Raw genomic sequence first — 20,128 nt, forward strand, 5'->3', positions numbered from 1 at the left:
CTATAAACAGATGTTCGTGTCATGTTTTCAGTTCCACGAGTCTAGCGAACCAATCGAACATGTGAACCGCGATAAGTCTAACGTGAGGATTGCTAGTTTGGAATTCGTACCTAAATCTCTTTTGAGTGGAGATGGTCAAATTTGGAGGGACGTATGATTATGTTTGGGAAATTATACTAACACGTGGGTTACGAAAGGCAATGTAATGCTGGACGCCTAAATAGTTTCTATTGTTTCTATACGTGTTGGGGTTGGGACAGCCCGACCCCACCATAAATAAATAAATATATATATATATATGTAATCTGTCCGATCATATGGGGAAAGTCACGGCCCGTTGAGTTGGCTCTAAGCCGTACTCCACCAACTGTCCCCCCACTTTGGTCCCCGTATTCTTTTTAAAAAATTTAATTTTTAATTATAAAATAAATTTATCAATTTAATAAAACCAAAGAACAATTAATGAAAGAGTACAAGTAATTTTACTATGAAAATCCGACATACAACCTCTTAATATAAATTATTAAAAGTTATTCTCTATCTTAATAGCGCGTTTTTCAATATTTAAATTTACGTTCTCCTCCTCTTATGATATGAGAACCGTTTACTACTTAATTGATATTTTATTAATATTTTAAATTTTATTTTAATGATTGCCTTTCGTGTATGTTATATCTTATCTTTTGTCCCATCTGATTTGTCCGATTTATAAGCCCATCTCTCTGGCTACCACCCCTGACCCAATAATTGCATCGCCAGTTCCCAAATTTCCCTTTTCAAATTTCTATTTATACTTCCAGGAAGCTCACTAGACAGGAAAATTCACTAATATAGACATTCTGATTTTAAATAAAAAAAATATTTTTCCTCATGATTTCGTATCATAGCAACTTGAATTTTAAAAAGTTGCGTAGAAGAACGTTACACATTGGTAATAAAAAAAAATTCAAGTTTGATACTCGCAATGGGATATATCCATTTCTCTGTATTAATTATTAATATTTTTATTTCACTGTACTGAGATTATAAATCATATTTATAAAAAATAATAAGAAAGGAGAGGAGGACAATTTGATTAGGTGGGTAAGCAGAGCAGGCGGGTAGAAGAAAAGCAACGTGATCGCCGTGGCCAACGTTGGACCTGGACCAGACCAACCATCCCCTGTAGGGCCGGTTCAGTCATCTGTACCCGGCCCAGAAGGGCCCAGGCAGGTCCGACGTGGCCTTCGAGGGTTGCTTACTCACCAGCACACGAAATAATCACGTAGGCCGGGTGCATGCACCCTTCCTCTCAGTTATCGCGAAGCACCACTCAGGAGATCCGAACGAGGGAGTATGCACGCGGAGCAGGCTCCCCACTGGCTGACCAGACAACCCACCACCTTCGAGAGTCGCACCCCACCCTCTCTCTCTCTCTCTAACTGGGAAATATTTTTCACCGTCAAAAGCAGGGAAGGCGCTGCGTGCTCGAAACTGTTCCCTTCCGTCGAATATACATATATATATATCGGAGGCTTTACGAGCTGCCTGCTCTCTCCCCTCTTCTCTGTTCTTAAAAGCCATCTCTCTAGCCTCGCCACTTCCCTCCCTCGTCGTCCCCGCTAGGGTTTCCCCGAGCACCGTGAGCGATAGAGCAGGTCGGAAATGGCGCTTTACTCCGTCATCGGATCTGCCCCGGCAGTGTCTTCCCTTCTCTTTCACTCCTCCTCCCCCGCCGACGTCTCCCTTCCCTCCTCCGCCCGATTCAAGGTCTCTCTCTCTCTCTCTCCACCTCTTGCATGCCATTGAGAGAACGATAGGCGATCTGTTCTGCCGATGGCAGCTCGCTTTCAGCTCAATGATTGTTTGTTGTTCTTGGCTTGGCCTGTTTCGTAGGCCTGTTGTTTGTCTTAATTACTAGCTTGATTTTCTACATATATTTACTGCGGTGATGGATAATCAGGCGAGCCCATATTATAACGTTGCCTTAAATTTGTTCACTGCCCTTTTCTTTCCTGATGCTGCATTTTAGGTGCTAGAAACGCATGAATAACGTTGGGATCTTACACTGACATGACGTCCCTTAAGGTTCTTTCTCAAAGTTTGTGTCTTGTTGGGCTTTGACTTTCTCCGTTTTGGTGGTTGTGAATATGAACTGACCTTGATCTTTTGCTAGTTTCGAGCGGTGGTTGTGTTTGTATTATTGGCTTGATGCTCTGTTTTCAATTTAATGTGGAGTTGGTTGTTTTAACTTGATGGATGTCATCCCTGTCTGCAGGTGCTATCTGCTAACTTTAGCGTTTCAAATCTTCAGTCTTCATTTTTTGGGGCTTCTGTCTCAACAGGATCAGTTTCCTTACAGTTGAGTCAAGTTTTTGTTAGTCATCGCCTCTTTGTTCCCTCGGTAGATATCATACTTCTTTTGTTGTTGACCTTGGGGAATTTTTTGAATAATATATATGCAGGACAAGCAATAGGAAGAGCCTAGAACCTTTCAGGGCAACAGCGACTGAAGTACCTTTGTGATTCCCAGTAAGACCTAACTACAACTAATTTTTGTCTTGCATTACTTTTCTCCTTTACTTTAGTCATAATACTAATTCATAAATATAAATTCTTTTTCTGGCTATTTATTGTTCAGAATCACGAAGCAGCGGCAGTATTAAGGTTGGAATCAATGGTATGTCTGTGATCTTCTCTGTTTTTGTTCCTTAATAAAATTTTCTTGTATTTATTATGGGCTCGTTATATCTTTCCTTGATGCAATGCCATTTCTTTTGAGTAAAAACAATACAAATTATTTGCCGGGTGTGACTTAATGGTGGAAATAGAGTATGTCCTGGCATAGGTTCATATCTTATGTAAGCTCTGCAAGAAGAGTCCTAGGGAATAAAGACAATGGGTAAACTAATTGGACTGAAATATGAACACACAGCTCTGGGAGATATGTGACAAATTTGTATTGATGCATGTTCTTCTGTTCTCTTGAATATTTTTGGCTAATAATATTCTGTTTACATTATAATATATCTATTTAGCTACGAAATTCTGCTAAATGGAGCATGGGGATCTATTTTGGCAGGCTTTGGTCGAATTGGAAGGTTGGTATTGAGAATAGCAAGCTCCAGAGATGACATTGATGTCGTAGCTGTCAACGATCCTTTTATTGATGCCAAATACATGGTATGTGCTAGTACATCAAAACAGACAACCATACTAGATAATCAACACTTAATCAAAAGCATTTGCTGGTTCATGATATTTGTTTTTTTTGAGATTGTTTTTGCATGGACCATTGGGAGTATCGTTCCACTGATTTCTAATGTGCATACTGGATGTAAATGATTATTGACTCTTTTCCCTGCTTAAAACTGTCTGGTTTTGTTAGTCATTTACCTGTTTAGGTGATTGCATCATCTTGTGTCTTTAATCTTTGATATTGAACCACCTAAGCAGTCTAATTATTTCTTAATGCAAGTAGTGATATTCTAAATGGCGTATTGAGGCATCTCTTTAATGCTTGGTTTCATTCTTAGCATCTCCCCAACTTATGATGTAATTATGGCCTGTTTTCGTTGTCATATCCAGGCTTACATGTTCAAATACGACTCCACCCATGGTGTTTTTGATGGAACCATCAACGTTGTAGATGATTCCACATTGGAAATTAATGGGAAGACAGTTAAAGTTGAAAAAATAAAGGTAATTTATTTTCTCTAGATGCCTCTAGAATTGGATGTGAATTGACTACAAAGATAAAAGTTAATTTAGCCTTGTAGGTTGCTCCAAGGATACTAGTTGCTCAAGTTGTTACCACTGAGTTGACGTCTGATTATCCTTTGTGCTCAGAAATCCAGAAGATATACAATGGGGCTGAGTTCGTTGTTGAATCGTCTGGAGTTTTTGCAACACTGGGGAAGGCCTCAGCACACTTGAAGGTTAGCTGGTCTATGTCTGAATCACATGAAAACTCAAACCTGAAAGTGAATGACTACTATGGGCTAAGCAAATTAATGGTTTGTTCAGGCTGGTGCCAGAAAAGTGGTAATATCAGCACCTTCTGCCGATGCACCCATTTTTGTGGTTGGTGTAAATGAAAAGACATACAACTCGAGCATAGATATTGTTTCCAATTGCCTTGCTCCTCTTGCTAAGGTGAGTTTTGATATGTTACCTTTCAGACTATATAGCCTGTTTGTTTTCAGGGTTAAAATCACAAAAGTTTTAACTTTAACTCAACACACTACACAACAAAAATACACATTTCTCAAGTCAAAAATTTTAATTTTAACTCAACACACTACACAACATTTATCATTTTCCACAATCAAAATCAAAGTTACTTTAACTCTGAAACCAAACGCACCATTAATGTGGAGAGCTGAGTCAGGAGGTGTTTCTTATTCGAGTTAGCTCTTTATATCACCATCTTTGTGGGTCAATCCCCAGTCTATTTGTGTATTATTTGGTTAACACCGCTTTATCTTCTTGATAATGTGAGAATTGGTTTCACTTGATTCCCCCCGGATTATCACTTGCAGGTTGTGCATGAGGAATTTGGTATTGTCGAAGGTTTAATGACAACTGTTCGTGCAACTACTGGTATTTCTCCTAGTCCTCCCTCTTATGTTGGTGCACAAAACATTTAATTGAGATGGAATGCTCATTTCAATATTATGGTTTCTAGCTACCCAAAAAAACTGTCGATGGCCCTTCCATGAAAGATTGGCGTGGGGGTCGTGGTGCTGCCAAGGTGTGCAACATAGTCGCATGATGGTGAAATTTCTGAAGATAATTTAGATATATGTAAAAAAAGGGTTATTAAAATGGGTGCTGATGCACATCTTTGGGATGATAGGCCGTTGGAAAAGTTCTTCCTGAATTAAACGGAAAACTCACCAGGATGGCTTTCCGAGTTCCAACGCCCAATGTCTCTGTTGTAGATTTAACTTGCCGACTTGAGAAGAGTGCTTCCTATGAGGATGTGAAAGCAGCCATTAAGTATGCTTCGGGAAGACTCTGCTTTAGTTTGTCTGTTCAGCACTATTTTTTTTTTTCAATTTTCCTTCTTTTACTTGATATGTTTGTTGTTCTTTTCAAAAATAGTGCCTGATAGCGTATACACAATTCCGATAATTGTACTAACGGTTGGAACTCTCAAATGAAGGTATGCATCTGAAGGACCACTTAGAGGCATTCTAGGATACACGGATGAGGATGTCGTCTCAAATGATTTTGTTGGGGACTCAAGGTACATCTCATTTTTTGTTCTTGAAATCCTTTTTGAAACTATCTGCATGTATGCAGGCTTTGTTAGTTACGGGGGCTCTCTTTTGTTGCAGGTCAAGCATATTTGACGCCAAGGCCGGGATTGGTTTGAACACCTCCTTCATGAAGCTTGTTTCTTGGTACAACAACGAATGGGGATACAGGTCAGCATTTCGGGGAGATCAAATTCCAGGGAATCCAAAAATTTTGGTAACAAACGTCTGGAATTGGACAGATTCATTCCGTTTCCGATTTCTGAATAAATTTTTTTGTTAACCGAGCGGCCCCTGAAAGAAAGACTTTAAAAACAACCGGTGACCCAAAACCCTAAAAAAGGCTTCTCTCTCCTCTCACCACTACCTCCTCTCCCGCCGCCAACTCCATCACCTCGCGTCTCCGCCCCCTCTGTCTTCTCTTCTCCCATGGTCGATTTCGGCCCAGGAAGGGAAGACAATAACCCACCACTCTTGAAATAACCCGCCATCGACAATAACCCACAACTCTGGATATATCGAGATTTATTTTGTCGGACTGGAAAAAAATAAATCTGATATATCAAGAGTGGTGGGTTATTGTCGTTTCACAGCAGGAAACTTTTGTATCTGAAAGGAGTGCTACACAATACGTTTTGTGGGTGTGTTTGGAGAATGGGTTAAGGTTGCTTCATCCTTTCATGCCATTCATCACTGAAGATCTGTGGCAGCACCTTCCTTCACCGAAAGGTGTGTAGACAAATGAGTCAATTATGACGAGTGATTATCCTTCTCCTGTTCAGGTGACATTTGGTCTAACTGAGACTTTAGCCATCAAAAGTTCTTCCTACTCTTATTATAACAATAGCCTTCAAGTGCGAATTGAAGTGGTAAAAATGAATTCGTTTCAACTCGATTGATGTGTTTGGATCTCTTATTTTCAGCGTTGGACCAATGAAAGGGTGGAATAGGAGATGGATCTCGTGCAGTCCGTACTAAAAGGCCTCAGGTCTCTTGGGTTAGCTGTCCTGACAAAGCAAAAGAATGAATGGCAAGTGTCCAGGGATTTTCTTTCCTTTCATCCTATTTTTGCAATCAATTTGTTTATTAATGAATAACCTCTTTAACATTAAATTTTGTATTAATGTGGTCAATCCCACCGACCGTTTCACGTCAGTCTACCTGCATATGCTGCCAAACTGAGGAAGTTTGGGAGAAGAGCTATAAATTGGAGATAGTAACTGAGATATTGTTACTGCTCCTTTTCATTTCTCGTCATGGTTCCTGAGCAAACTTGCTGCAAACTTGCTTTACAGGTGCTGTTCAGTGGGAGGGACGACGCTCCCACCAAATGTGCATTCAAAAACATAAACGAGAACCTCAAGTCTATCTCAAAGTTGAGGGCAATCTCAATGCAGAAGCAGAACGTGAGAAGATCCAGAATAAGATGGAAGAAAATCCAATGTAAGTAGCGGATTGGATATGTCACTCGTCTACTATTATTTTATTTCTATGGACTTTCTTCTCAGTTTTGCCTTAGATTCTGTTCCTTTTCCCTAAATTGATCTTTTCTTTTCATTCACAGGCAGCAGCAAGAGAAACTTAGACGGGTTATGAGTGTAACTGGTTACAACGAGAAGGTACCAGTTCAGATTTAGGAAGAGAATGCCAGCAAAGGAAGAGAATGCTAGCAAACTTGCTAAGCTTATTCAGGAATTCGAGTTCTTTCAAAAGGAAAGCTCACGAATAGAGGCTGAGATGGAAGAGCAAAAGATCAGTACAGTAATGACATATTATGTCAGTGGATCTTGTACGGAATCGTGGCGGTCTTGGCTAATTTGCCACTGCTTGAATCATAACCTTGGCCCTTGGACAAGGTTGATTGATCCAAGAGACCAGAAAGACAACCTCGCTTGGGATCGAGGTGGCCCTAGTCAAATATCTCAAAACCCAATATAATAGGTTGTTTGTTCACCTGCGAGTCTCGTTTAAGATTGTACATTTTGTCTTAGCGGTCATCTGCTTAATTCTTCTGATATTGCTCACAGTTAATTGGTAGACTTTTGGGGTATTTTGGTTTGTAGAGGTTGCATTGGGGTGAATGGAATTCTTGATGTACTAATGAAGTATTGCCATTTATTCCCCAAAAAAAATATAATAAAAAAAAAGCCAATAGAGGACAGCACCTTAGAATTGCCTGCATCATCTCCACCAAGGATCGAGATGTCGATGGCGACCGCATTAGTTGTGTGCGAATGGCAGTCAACTACCAGCACTACCAGCTCGCTTGCCGAATCAATCAGCTCATAATCATGGCATTGTTAGGCTGGCTTGGATCCTTGACATCTCAGGAAAATCTGCTCTTGTATACCGCTTCTTGTCTACGGCATTGGTAGGCTGCTTGCCTACCGCTTCTCGTCTATTCCATAACGTCTAATCTGCTCCATACTATGGGATTCATCAGATCATCAGCAAGTAAATCCCGTAGGACGCAATTCAAATTGAACAAACTATTGGATCCATTGCACTCATCATCTTTCCCACCTTCGGACTCCTCCCGAAGCCTTCTGTTTAACCTGCTTTTGCCACACAATCTCCGGTTCCATGGCGACCCCTCTTCGTTCGTGAATCTCGTTGGACCATAATGGAACTCTGGCTTAGGGAAGGAGCTGCATGACCTGATGAGATTCCCGCTTGATGATAATCCCATGCCTGCCGGATCGACCCAGGTCTTGCTTGCAGGCACTGGCACAATGGTCCCATTGTGTTCTTGGATAGCCCTCGAGAGGCCAAGCTTGATCTTCTCCTCGGTGTTGTCTTCCGTCTCGTCCCTCATGCCTGCGGTTTTATAAGGGGAGTAGGTGATGCCTCCTGGAGGGGGTTCAATCGTGGGGAGGAGGTGGAGCATCTCGTCCTTGAAGCAGCCGAGGGCAGCCTCAGCAGGTGGGCGACATGGGGCAGCAGGAGGGTAGTGGCAATCTCTGCCATTTGGTGAGAGAAGGGCTTGCGAGTTACCGGGTAGATTCCCATCCTGGACAGCTTCCTCTTTAGCTTCGTGTTCCAGTAGTCCTTGACATCATTATCAGTGCGACCGGGCAGCTGAGCTGCGATCAGAGACCACCTGCAATATCAATATTTCGCATTTAAAACTTGACTTGCCATTAAACCGAAGCCTTGGATTAGGGAAGGACGTGATCTTAGGCATCGTTTGGTATGAAGGGAAAGGGAAGGAGAAAGAAGCACATCGGGTTGATTGTCTAATAACCTGTTGCCAACGACGGCATGAAGCCTCGTGACAGTCCGCCCCTCTGCTTCTGAGAACTCGCCGTGCTTGAGGTCCGAGAGAAGGGTAATTGGTCCACCTCTTCCCGCATCTCTGGAGTCCTGCAGTGCAAGTCAACAAAAGAAACATTTTACCTTAACATCAATGTTCTTTTGGCATAAACTAGGAATTAGTACAGTCCATCGACATAAAGAGACTGATTACCGGCATTCTTAGGGATGAGGCGCCAGTTCTGAATCCTGTGCTGCAATGTAAGAAGGGAGCTTGTTGTCCCGCTCGGGCGTCCATTACCCCCTTTCTACATTGTCCTTCTCACAAAACGACATACGTCCCATCTCCGTTGCTTTTCCTTTTTTCTGTTGTTTTCTCTCCCCCCCCCGGCTGAAGAATCCCAGTAGGTATGCTGTCGGACCAATAAAAGGCAAAAACCAAGGATGTTTCTGTAAACTTCCCCGCATTAGCTCGAAAAATTTTAAATGCTTGCAGGAAAATAAAATGGGAAGCAGATGTGTACAGTTTGTTTGTTGGCCTTAAATTTATATCAAATAGGTTTGACATGGGAAAGGTGACGAAGAAAGAGAGGAGAGGAGAGGAGGAGAGTCTGCATCAAAGGTGCATGATTCAATTAAAGAATTGATGCCCCGCCGAGCGTGCGAATTGAGATTTGCTGGTAGCTCACCCATAAAGCATGCCCTTCGTTCCGTCAAAGACTCTCTCTCTCTTCGACCGCCCCGTTGTTGGGTTGCTGTCTATTTTGATCACACAAAATAAAACCATCTATCGTGTACGGGTTGCTGCATGTGCACGTCCTTCTGCAGATTTGCCTCAGGACACATCCTGCACTGTCCTAAGACGAGAAATCAACATTGGACTAGGCCATGGAAACAATGAGTTTTAATGGATTCTATAACTAGACTTCTAGGCCTGTCAGGTTAAGACGAGACGAGTGAAAACAGGCAGATGCAGCTGCATCCGGTAGTCGACCAAACAGTTCAGTACAGATTATGCCAGCCAATTGCAAAGACAATTTCGACCATGGCATTTCTGATAAGTTTGGTTCGCGCTAATTCATCATATACGAAATATATAGGAAAAATGAGTTTTAGGCATAAATTGTTGCATCGGGGCAGTGAAAGAGAGCCATATTGGACTTTCTTGGGTCTTATATATATATTCGATTCGTATTCTTTTAAAAGTTAAGCTTTCCTACTTCTGAGGTTGTGAGAATCTGTTTTGAGGTTCTGAGAATCTGCTTGGGTTCGTGTTTTGTCGTTTGTTCGAAGAATGGAGGGCAGTGTGTGCCCCCTGTTGTTGATAACAGAGGGATAATTCCAAAAGTTTGGCGATTTTAAACAAATTCTTGCCTGCAAGAATGGCAGGTAACGCTGCTTCTTTTAAATTAGCAAGTCCCCCATGGTTATGAAATTTGAAATGCAATTTCTTTTCTTTATCTTTCCCGCATACTTTTTGCCCGAAAAATTGCTTCTCGATGAACAAGTCCTTCGAAGAGTGAGATAGCTAATGATTCTTATTTTCACAGGTTAGGGAAAATACATTCTCCTTGATGCTTATCTCTGCATAAACATTCTTACCTTACATAAGAACCGTTGCCTGCATCACATCACGGTTAAAGAATGCTGAATAGTCTGATAAAAAACCCAGATCATTCAGTCTACGTCGTTGTAAGGACAATACTTGGAGCATAATGAAAACAAGGGAAAGAATTGAGTTAAGGTGCACAGCAGAAGACGTATTGTGCTGTTTAATGTATCCAGATTCTGGCAGCTTTATGATTATTTCCTTGTGCTCGAGAAGAGAAAAGAAATTGGAAAAGGAGGTATGCTGGAACCATGTAAAGCTAACTTAATTTGGCACTTAAGAGTCCTTCCATCGACCCGGTCAAAGCGAATATCGCCATGAAAAAGCAGACAGCGCTGAAGATACGCAGAGTGATCCACTTTCGTGTCCATGCTTCAACTTTCCTCTGCTTCAAGTACATCTCGACCGGAAAATATATTGTTAATGGCCAAAAGTTGAGGCCTCCGAGCACCCCTATAACTTGGTTGAAATAAGGGAATATCATGGCAATAGTAGTTGTCGATGCGACATAAACAGTCCGAAAACAGAGTCGGAGGAAGTTTATTTGTAAAGGTGGAGAGTACAGCGGAAGCTTCAGCTCGTAGTTTCTGTTGACAAATCCACTTCTGGGGAACTTCTTTTCGAACCATCTTTCGGTATTTGCAAAGAGAGGCTGGCTATAAACCTGAAATTTAAACGGAGGCTGTTTAAACATTGTAATAAGACGATTTCGCATCAGAAGAGAGGTTTCAGAAATGAATACTTTTCTGGGAAACATGCTTCTGTCTTGTGCACCGAATTTCCAGACCAATACATATGATTTCTTAATGTGCGATGATATATATTTGCACCTGATAGCCTCCCACGAGATGAAGCACGACACAGGCGTTTGCGAAATCGATGAGCCAATACGGCTCATAAAACCCGAAACCTGTCAAGAGGTTCCCAGGCGTGGCATCCCCAAAAGCTGCATAGCCAAATCCCCCACAACAGAGGTAGAAGAAGGTCGTGATGGAAAGTGCAATCGTCGAGGCCTTTTTCATGGTCTCATTTTCCGGCGGGGGAGACTTCAGCGTGTCCTACATTTCAGGCACTTTGTGAATATCTTCACGGATACGTTCTAAAGAAGACAACTACGTATGAATATGATTCACAAGACCTGAATTTCAATTAGCACAATCGAGTAGGGATAGGCAAACGCAATGTCTCCGAGTGCTTGAGAGATTAGCCATGCTTTCTCCACGGCAGAAGAAGCCGACACCCCTCCAATGGTCCCAAGAACATAACCGTGCCCTGTAGATTTACAACACAAGGAACAATTGAAAACATGGTCTTGTGTTTACCGTGATGGTATATTCTTTAAGATGATGTTCGGCTCACTACCTTACCAATTACTTTGGCGAGCCCAAGAGCGAGTCCTATGAAAGAATACGTGAAAGACATGACCGCAGCAACAAAGGAAAGCCACTTTATGTTGTGGAAATTGGGTGCTTGAGACAACACGATTTGAAGAACTCCGAAGAGAAGCATGTACGAAGTGTCCTCGTATTCACACAGTGCCTTGTGCCCTTCTCTGTGGTAGCAGTTTGACTTCTGGATCGCTCTGAATTCATACAAAAACATCTTTATCTGCTGCATCAAAAAGCTAATGTTTTGCAATTACAGCATGTTTTGTTAAGAGGGCAACCTCATGCTGATAGCAGAAGTCACTGTATATGCGATTCCAAGGCCATATAAGCCTATTTGTACAAAAATGCCACAAATCCATGCTCTTCTTTCCCCTGACTCGGTATTTCACAGAATGATCGGTTTAGTTCTGTATTTAGTACAAAGGAACGGAATGGAGTTGCTCTATAGAACGATCCCATTTTACAAGTTCATCCCATGTAAGGATCTTTCAATCCTTCTTCGAAATATGGCATTAGAGTACAAACCCAGAAAACAAAATGGTGGTTTATGATAAGTTCTCAAATGACTGATCTTGATTTTAAACACAGAATCTCAAAATTCAATCAAATTAATTAGATGTCATAACATTCAGTTAGCCTAAGCACGAGTGGTGATTAGCAAATATATACCCTATTTTGGAACTGAAAACCATCGCAGTGCGTTCTTAGCTGCCAGGTGAGTGTCATTCGGAAAAAAGAACAAGTCAAGTTCATTGGCTTTATCCCACCTACCATTCAGCATGAGAAAAGGACCCACAGACTTCTCTTTCTCAGAATCACAGAACCACCTGAAAATTTTAGAGGAACGTGATTCTCCTTGTTACCTAAATTGTTATGGACGGCTTCAAGGTAAGACCGGTTGCGATGAGGCCCGTGTTCAGGGTTGGGAGTCCTGTATGAGTTGCAGAGGAGGAAGGTGGAGGTGAGGGTGATGGAGGCAAAGGCCACCATAGTTAATGGACCAGCAATCCACCCCAACTGAGCCATGCTCCATGCAAGAGATAGCACCCCTGACCCTATCACCCCAGTTATTATGTGTGCCACAGCTGTCCCGACATTCCCTTCACCGAAAACAATTTCCATGTTATGTGTTCTTCCGTTTTCTCTCAGTCAAGTTCAGTTATTTGTATTAAAATATCTGCTCAAGAGATAAGGAAAAGGAAAGTGGTACCAGTTCTTCGAACAGATGGCTCTGCAGATTGTCGGATCTGCAAGAGTGGAGCCGTGTCTTGCTCTTCTTCTGCCATGGCTTTTGGACAAAAGGAGGAGGAGAAGCAACCTCGTATAAAAAGCAAGAGGAGGAAAAGCAACCTTGTCCTGCGTTTTCTCAGGAGACCAATCCGGGGAGACTTAACTATCCCACTATCAAGTGGAAATGGACCTTTTCATTTAGTTAAGACTTTGTGAGTCGTACGTTTACCCGATTGGCCTATTGATACTTTCCTGTTCGGGACTTACGTAATATGTGAGTAGATCTTCGAATTTCCCAACCTATAACATTGCTAGACAGGTATCTTTCTGTAATCACAACGGCACAGTCGACATCTCTAATCTCACTTCTCATGTTCTCTCGCGAGAGGGAGCGATGTAGAGTGGTCCGTGTATTCTCTCCTACTACAATGAGGATTACCTCTTCAGCAAACATAACAATAAAACCGTTCATCGTGTGATAACTGGGATTGCAAATTGGGCTGTGCCACAACATACAACAAGGGTATCATTGAGACTATAATAACCGAAAAGATGGCATTTATGAAGCTGCAGACAAACTCTGCAGACCGAATCGAAACGGACCCTTTAAATAAATGGGTCGAGCACTACATATTATATCAAGACTCGAGTCTGATGCCGACTGTGTATGCTGAAGAACAGAGTTAAAGGTTAAATTTGGCACTAATGATTGAAACAAAAGACCCTACAAAGCCCAAAAGACTCACTATCAAGCAGATTAAGCTTAGTGTCCTCAGGGCAACCCATTCCCTAGACCAGGCCGTGATCTTCCTCTGCAAGATGTACATTTCAAATGGGAAGTATATCGCCAGAGGCCAAAAGTTGATTGCCCCCAACACTCCGAGGATCGAGTTGAAATACGGGAAGGCCAATGCGATCCCAACCGTGGATGCTACGTACGATGTCCTAAAAAAGAGCCTGAACAGACTGATGCGGAATGACGGGATGATGGGAGATTTCATCGTATAGAACGTGCTGATGAACCCGCTGTTTGGGAATTTCCTCGCGAACCACAGCTCAAATGTGGCAAATATCGGTTGACTGTATATCTGAGAGAAGAAAAGGTCATAAACATGTCAGCAACAGAATATATGAGAGTTCATGATACGATATGTGATCGAAGTGTGCTGTCAAGTACCTGATATCCTCCCACCAAATGCATAATGATGCAGACATTAGCAAAGTCGATCAGCCAGAAGGGCTCGTAGAATCCAAATCCAGTCAGGAGATTTCCGGGCGTGCTATCCCCTAAGGCTGCATACCCGAAGCACCCACAGGCAAAGTAAAAGAAAGTGGTCACAATGATTGCAAGCAACGATCCCTTCTTCATTGTCTTGTTCTCCGGTGGAGGCGACTTCAAGGTATCCTTCATACAATGAACAACTCATGTCTAAAGGATATTCATGACCCAAAGCTTACCATCGGCCCGCATTAATAACAACTTCTGTCATCCGATCAAATGTCTAAAAGTCAAAGTGCACCTGTATCTCGAGAAGAATGAGAGTGTAAGGGTAGGCAAAGGCAACATCTCCTAATGCCTCAAAGACTGTCCATGTTTTTTTAGCGGGACCAGACATTCGAACGCCCGTGATTCCTCCCTCGAATTTCCCTTTTCCTGCAATTTCCAAAAACATATAATACTTGGTAAGGAAAAAATTGAGAAAAATCCTTTTTATATGCTGAGGAAGAACCAATCAAACCATATGCTGTATAATATCGAAGTTTTCCTCCCACACATGACAAAAGATGGATCATCTCAGAAGGAAAAGGCTGCAGAGAGAGTACAGACCGATTACTTTTGCTAAACCTAGTCCAAGTCCGACAGTCGAGTAACAGAAGGACATGATAGTGGCCACCCAAGAGAGCCACTCCATGTTTTGGAAATCAGGAATCTGCGACATGACTATCTGAACAGCTCCGAATATCAGCATATAGAAAGCATCACTAGACTTGCAACTGGCCTGGTGTCCTTCTCTGTGGTAACAGTTTGCCTTGAGAAGAGCCCTGCATCCATAGATGAGTAAAATCATCGTCGTATCGAAGCAAATGCCAAAATCAAAGACAACCGCGACAATCCCGATCAGTGATACCTCATACAGGTTGAAACAGTGATCACATAAGCAACTCCTGTGACAAACATGCTCAGATACTGAAGGAAACCGCAAAGCAACATCCTTTTGTAGCCTGAAATGAATCATTCGTTATCAGATAATTACGATGCATATAATATTCCCTGGGGAAAAAAAAAACATAAAAAAGAAGTTTTCCTACCAAGGTTCACTCGCACAGCATCCATGTAAGAATAATTTCTCTTCCCATTAACGGAATCGGGATAGCGGTAGCAGTCGGCAAGCTTGGAAGCTGAGAAATAGGTGATGATAGCGAAGCAAAGCAAGGCAACAGGGCCCCCTATCCACCCCAACTGTGCGACGCTCCAAGCTAAGGACAGAACTCCAGAGCCAATAACACCAGTGATGATATGAGCAACACAAGTCCCCAAGGTTCCTGCTCGAGAACCACAGAAAGCTCAAGTTCTATGCCGTGATTAAAATATGTTCCTCACTTGATTCATTAACGAATGTAGCCATAGTAGTAACATGCAAAATACACTACCTGTTCTCCTCAGACGGCCATCATCGTCCAATAACGGATCGGCAAGCTCGAGGGACTGATCATGAAGAGCCATATCCAAGCAGAAGAATTTGCAAAATATTCGGCGGGATTCCTTATACCATGTGTGGAGTGACTGAAGCACAGCAGTTTTATAGAGCAACAGGGTCAGAAGCCAATCCTATATATGTCTACATAACCAAAAAAACCGAAAAACCAATCTCAGACAGGAAAATTTCGATACTGTTAGCAATTAAAGCAACCAGATAAGATCTTCCCCGAAGACAACCCAAGTATGTAGATGACCAATAACTATGTTTCGAGAGAGTAATTTGCTTCACAAAATCTTTAATTGATTTACTAGGCCTCCACACATACACGCGCGCGCGCGCGCGCACACATATATATATATTATACATATCATATATCATACATATCACAAGAAAATATCTTAGCAAAATTTTTAAAAAAAATCATGAGACATATTCGCAGGAAATCCTCGAATATCTTAAATATCCTTTAAGATAAAATTGAACTCTAGGATATCCTAAATATCGTATAATCTATTTTCATGGTTTTGCCATATCTGTACGTGTGGATAAAGGGGGGATATAACTTCCATAACTGGCTTACTGGGTGGCATTGACAAGGAAAGCTCGAACAATGGAAAGACAACCTTCTCCGGCCCAATGGCCGACTGTGATTCTGGCAGAGATTAGATAACAGAACTGTGTCGGACTGCAGTTCACGAAATGCGCCGACTCCAAGTTACCGGAACTGTGCGCAAAGTGCGATGCAACTCTCTGTTTTCTACCGGGGTTTGATAAGAATTGGAAAGTTCCCGCTCCCGGAATAGTATCCCAGGATTTGGACCAATTACTGACTGCTGTACTTACCATTAAGATGATTGGATTGGAAGAAGGGAAGGGCATGGGAATCTTGGAAATCAGAATGGGGACAAAGGGATGGCCGTGGCTCAAATTGTCAAGCCCCTCATTTACCGCTTTATTGAAAAGGTGAGTGAACTGAGAAGAAAGTTTTGTCTTTGCCCCAAGAGAGATTATTCCATGTTGGGTTGGCTTTGAACCTTCAACAGGCTGAGCTCAAAGACACTGTCGAATGGTGATGGAGAAAAGTGGGTTTCCTTTTGATTAGTCAGAGGAGCAAAAAGATGGGAACTTTTGATTAGTCGACGAAAAATGTTGAACAGATGATTACGGAAGAGAGGTAGGTGATTGAAAATGAGCACAGTCCGACATCTGTTGTCCACACGGATCAAGAAGGAATATCGACGGAACAGTGTTGACTGGGACAGCTCAAGTTGTTGAATTAAGAAACAAGAAGACAAACGAAGAAGATAAGGACTTTTCGTTTGAATCCCCATAGACAAATCCCAAAAAAATCATTGAACAATTAAAGAGCTGTATTTCGCGAAGGTCATCATCGCTACACCTCTCGGTATTTTATCCATCCGAATGGTTTACGTCCACAAACTGGTGAAAACCTGTCTATGTGACTGGCACGGGAGGCTAACGACGACCGTGGACATTTTCCGGTATGAAAATTCATTGGACACGGCGCATTTTCTGCCGAGCTTCGGATAAATGTTTATTATAATCTCGTGACATAGATCCTATGGGGAGTCGAAGCAGAGACTTCTGTCCTCCTGTGATTTCCGAGACTTCTTATGTTGTTCAGCTCAAAACCATGTATAAAGATTAACTGAGAAGAAGAGCACGATTGAAACCATCCAGATTCGAGAAATCAGCCACGGTCCTATGTTAAATGATCAGAGGAAATAAACAAGGCAGGACAGACAATGTCTTCGCAAGAAACAACTCCACAAGGCCACAAGAACAATGATGAAAAAGGACAGAAGCAACCTCACGAATACTAAAATTCAGAAATTTCAACATAAATCGAGATGAAGAAGAGAACTCACACACTGCGTTTGCGGTTTCTGCTGCTAATCAGGAGGCAGGTGATGCAATCTACGAGAAAGTCCGAAACATAGATACCGATCGTGTGAAGATAATATCGCCGAATGAATCGACTTCGGTCCTCCGTATCTGCAGATGGGGAAGGCAAGAAAGGATATCTATGTATGGTGATTCAACGAACAAGACGCACACCATTTAGGCGAGTCGAATCCTATCAACACGAGCCGGGGACCTGCTTAGAGAATCATATGGGAGGCTTTGGATGTTCGTGTGAAGATATTGAGAGAGTGGTATACATAGATAGATAGGCTACTAGTGGCGAGAGGCTGATGGAAGAGAAGCAACGTTTGTCTCCTCTGGCAAATGCCAAAACATTCTTTATACGGGCAATTGGCATTGATTTGAGTGATTTAGAGCCTGTTTGGAAACGAAATTATACTTCGTTTCTACCTCGCTACAAACTTTTAAAATTTCAAAATGACCAAAACATTTTCGAAATTTTCAATTTTGCCCCACCCCTCCTCCACGTCACTGTTCATCATCTCCTCCCCCACTCCACCGTTCATGTCCCCGAGCCCGCCCTCTCCTCATCAAGACCACTCTCCCTTCCGCCAAGGACGTCACCATCTTCGTTCTTCTTCTTCCCCCTGCACTGTTCATGGAGGAGGATGATTTGCTCGAGGTCCGTGGGAAGATAGCGATGATTTGCAGATCTGCGACTCTCTCACCATCTTCGTTACTGATCTGCAAAATACTAGCGTGAGAGTCTCCGGCCACCCGAATAGCTCGCAATGCTGTAAAAATTGACGCGGAGAAAGGGAAAAGTTTGGACCTTTCAAGCTCTGAGGACGGGACCGTCGAGTCGCAGAACGGGCAGCTGGCGAAATCCATGACCCGTCAGCTCAGTCGCTCCGAGAAGACAGAGAGACACGAGGATCAGAATCAGAGTCTTGTTCTTTGGTAAATGGACATGACTCCTCTCCGCCAGTTCCCACCGATTATCTCGTCAGAGGTTCCATGGAGTCAGGCTTCCATTGGAAACGGTGAACTTGGCCTCGATCTTCAGATTATGAAGTGGAAATCGGAAACCCTAGGATCGATAGGTGAGGTTTGGGGCTCGGTGATCGTCCTTGAGATGGAGAGAGAGAGGCCGATCGGTCTTTTGGTGTTGCAGAAGAGAGAAGACAGTGGAGAAGGAAGAGAGAGAAAGAGAGAGAAAGGGCGGGGTGGATTTTGAAAAAGATAAAAAAAAGTTTAGGTCATATTGTAATTTTTAAAATATTTGATATCAAACGAAAATCAGACCAAGTTAGGGTTGAGAAAATCGGGTCTGAGGTAAAGCCCACGATTTGAGGAAAAAAATTTGATAGGTTCCGACCGTTCGGGATCTCATAAACTTAAGGCTATCCAGAATCTCTTCACGGAGTGGTCCAAGGTCATCTACGCGTGCAAAGCGAGCATATATCCATGACAATAACCTTTTGGACTTTCACGATCTCCCAACGGGATTCGTCCCAGAACCTCGACAATAGGAGCAAGACTCCTTAATATCCGAGTCACACATAATCGTTTATGGAACATACTGAAATGAAATGAAAGAATAAGGATTTGAGGCATATTGAATAGCAGTTCTATGCCCTTAGTAAATCAAGATTAGTTTGAACTTGTTAGGGTATGTGTGTATTTGTAAAGATATGGGCACGAAATTCATGTCACATTCAATCATTCGCAAATTTGCGTATCGCATATCTCACCGGAAGAAGAAACTGCATTTTTCGTACCCATAAAGAAGGGAGCGTTAAATCCATATCCTTTACCAATTGTGCACACCATCATTACCTATTAGGCAGATACGTACATTATCTGCCTAATCATATTTGGCAGGTGGATGTATATATATCTGCCTAATAATATTAATAAAAATGATACCAACATTAAATTCCTTCCACCACGTGTCGATACAAATACACTGCATTCATATCACGTCCCTATCCTCTAATAATTGCAAATTGCGTACGGTCGATGCTTCCATTTGCAGAAATAGGAATTAAGTGAGAAAGGTGCCATTTCGATCGCATAAGTGAAATCAATACAATATCATAAGGTCATTGTACATCAATTACACGATATTAACGAGGTCCAGAACGAACGTATTATAGAGTCCTTACAAGATCATTCCGAAAAAGAGACCAACCGAAAGCCCGATAACCGATAACTGTTTTTTTTCCTTTTCTTGTTCTGCCTAGGATCATCATCCCAGTCAGTTAACTGCTCCACTGTTCCGCTGCGGCTGTGCTAATCTCCGGATGGAACCTCTGAAGTGTTCCGAGCTCCCAGAACACCCATCCCAGGGTGGACATGCCAGCAACTGCCATGAGAGCTGCTGCCCCGAACCCTGCCAATGCCCCTGCAAGGACCAGGGCCGCACTGAGCAGCAGGGGGCTGAATAGCAGGAGCAGCGGCGAGCTCACTAGGAGGAGGGTCGTGGACGCGAGGAAGCTGAACCCCATCATTCCAAACAGTGGCCCCCCGACAGCCAATCCCACCAGGATCCCGCCAAGGACGGACCTGGCCGGGATGTGGCTGGGGAAGCCGACGGCGAGCCTGCCCGTTTCATGTCTTTCAATCATGACATTCTCATCCTCCATTTTCTTGCTTTGCTTGGGATAGCTATCGACCGGTCTCATCCTTAAAGCAATCGTCCTGGGATGAGTCTTATAAGTTGAATAGATCTTATGTGGCACTTGTGGAGGGAGCCACGTGGCATCTAATTGATGCAAGAACCTGACACGTGTCATCTGTCATTTATTTTGTTGTTCA

At 42.6% G+C, this 20,128-nt stretch overlaps 4 protein-coding genes and 2 pseudogenes across 9 annotated transcripts; 2 read left to right on the forward strand and 4 right to left on the reverse strand.

Annotated features, from left to right (window-relative positions):
• Positions 1 to 1,424: 1,424 nt before the first annotated feature.
• LOC116192110 lies at positions 1,425 to 5,571 on the forward strand (annotated as a pseudogene).
• A 232-nt stretch (positions 5,572 to 5,803) lies between these two features.
• LOC116192109 (valine--tRNA ligase, mitochondrial 1-like) lies at positions 5,804 to 7,409 on the forward strand. The gene is made up of 3 exons (XM_031520554.1): positions 5,804 to 6,270; positions 6,536 to 6,683; positions 6,805 to 7,409. The coding sequence occupies exons 1-3, from the start codon at positions 6,264 to 6,266 to the stop codon at positions 6,875 to 6,877; spliced, it is 228 nt and encodes a 75-aa protein (XP_031376414.1). The 5' UTR covers positions 5,804 to 6,263; the 3' UTR covers positions 6,878 to 7,409.
• Positions 7,410 to 7,425: 16 nt separating this feature from the next.
• LOC116192108 lies at positions 7,426 to 8,837 on the reverse strand (annotated as a pseudogene).
• Positions 8,838 to 10,152: 1,315 nt separating this feature from the next.
• LOC116192107 (probable amino acid permease 7) lies at positions 10,153 to 13,024 on the reverse strand. Its single transcript, XM_031520553.1, has 7 exons — positions 12,700 to 13,024; positions 12,353 to 12,589; positions 11,768 to 11,861; positions 11,469 to 11,683; positions 11,240 to 11,373; positions 10,932 to 11,159; positions 10,153 to 10,765 (listed from the first exon to the last, which is right to left on the reverse strand). Exons 1-7 carry the CDS (start codon positions 12,773 to 12,775, stop codon positions 10,361 to 10,363), a joined length of 1,389 nt encoding a protein of 462 aa, XP_031376413.1. The 5' UTR covers positions 12,776 to 13,024; the 3' UTR covers positions 10,153 to 10,360.
• A 224-nt stretch (positions 13,025 to 13,248) lies between these two features.
• On the reverse strand, positions 13,249 to 18,546 carry LOC116192106 (probable amino acid permease 7). Of its 6 annotated transcripts, none has more exons than XM_031520551.1 (9): positions 18,141 to 18,546; positions 17,311 to 18,052; positions 15,372 to 15,559; positions 15,030 to 15,263; positions 14,849 to 14,942; positions 14,548 to 14,762; positions 14,240 to 14,373; positions 13,897 to 14,124; positions 13,249 to 13,807 (listed from the first exon to the last, which is right to left on the reverse strand). In XM_031520551.1, the coding sequence occupies exons 3-9, from the start codon at positions 15,442 to 15,444 to the stop codon at positions 13,403 to 13,405; spliced, it is 1,383 nt and encodes a 460-aa protein (XP_031376411.1). In that variant the 5' UTR covers positions 15,445 to 15,559; positions 17,311 to 18,052; positions 18,141 to 18,546; the 3' UTR covers positions 13,249 to 13,402. The 6 variants fall into 6 exon arrangements, with proteins under 6 accessions (XP_031376411.1, XP_031376410.1, XP_031376409.1 ...); XM_031520550.1 differs by having other exon boundaries at positions 15,372 to 15,504; positions 17,311 to 18,047; positions 18,141 to 18,545; XM_031520549.1 differs by having other exon boundaries at positions 15,372 to 15,504; positions 18,141 to 18,545.
• Positions 18,547 to 19,355: 809 nt separating this feature from the next.
• LOC116192469 (oleosin 5) lies at positions 19,356 to 20,010 on the reverse strand. Its single transcript, XM_031521022.1, has one exon. The coding sequence runs from the start codon at positions 19,993 to 19,995 to the stop codon at positions 19,573 to 19,575; it is 423 nt and encodes a 140-aa protein (XP_031376882.1). The 5' UTR covers positions 19,996 to 20,010; the 3' UTR covers positions 19,356 to 19,572.
• Between the last annotated feature and the right edge of the window lie 118 nt (positions 20,011 to 20,128).

The sequence above is a fragment of the Punica granatum genome, chromosome 1, assembly GCF_007655135.1.
Source record: "Punica granatum isolate Tunisia-2019 chromosome 1, ASM765513v2, whole genome shotgun sequence".
In the NCBI taxonomy this organism is placed as follows: Eukaryota; Viridiplantae; Streptophyta; class Magnoliopsida; order Myrtales; family Lythraceae; genus Punica; species Punica granatum.

What these genes read in the sequence shown, in the direction of transcription:
- LOC116192109 (XM_031520554.1), top strand. An exon ending in AAGATGGAAGAAAATCCAAT is followed by an intron (nt 6,684 to 6,804) that starts GTAAGTAGCGGA and finishes TTTCATTCACAG; the next exon opens with GCAGCAGCAAGAGAAACTTA.
- LOC116192107 (XM_031520553.1), bottom strand. Translation starts at nt 12,775, where the DNA reads ATGGCAGAAGAAGAGCAAGACACGGCTCCACTCTTGCAGATCCGACAA. An exon ending in GCCATCTGTTCGAAGAACTG is followed by an intron (nt 12,590 to 12,699) that starts GTACCACTTTCC and finishes TTTTCGGTGAAG; the next exon opens with GGAATGTCGGGACAGCTGTG. An exon ending in AGCCGTCCATAACAATTTAG is followed by an intron (nt 11,862 to 12,352) that starts GTAACAAGGAGA and finishes ATACCGAGTCAG; the next exon opens with GGGAAAGAAGAGCATGGATT.
- LOC116192106 (XM_031520547.1), bottom strand. Translation starts at nt 16,300, where the DNA reads ATGCCCTTCCCTTCTTCCAATCCAATCATCTTAATG. An exon ending in TGCTGTGCGAGTGAACCTTG is followed by an intron (nt 14,943 to 15,029) that starts GTAGGAAAACTT and finishes GATTCATTTCAG; the next exon opens with GCTACAAAAGGATGTTGCTT. An exon ending in ATTTGGTGGGAGGATATCAG is followed by an intron (nt 13,808 to 13,896) that starts GTACTTGACAGC and finishes TTCTTCTCTCAG; the next exon opens with ATATACAGTCAACCGATATT.
- LOC116192469 (XM_031521022.1), bottom strand. Translation starts at nt 19,995, where the DNA reads ATGAGACCGGTCGATAGCTATCCCAAGCAAAGCAAGAAAATGGAGGAT.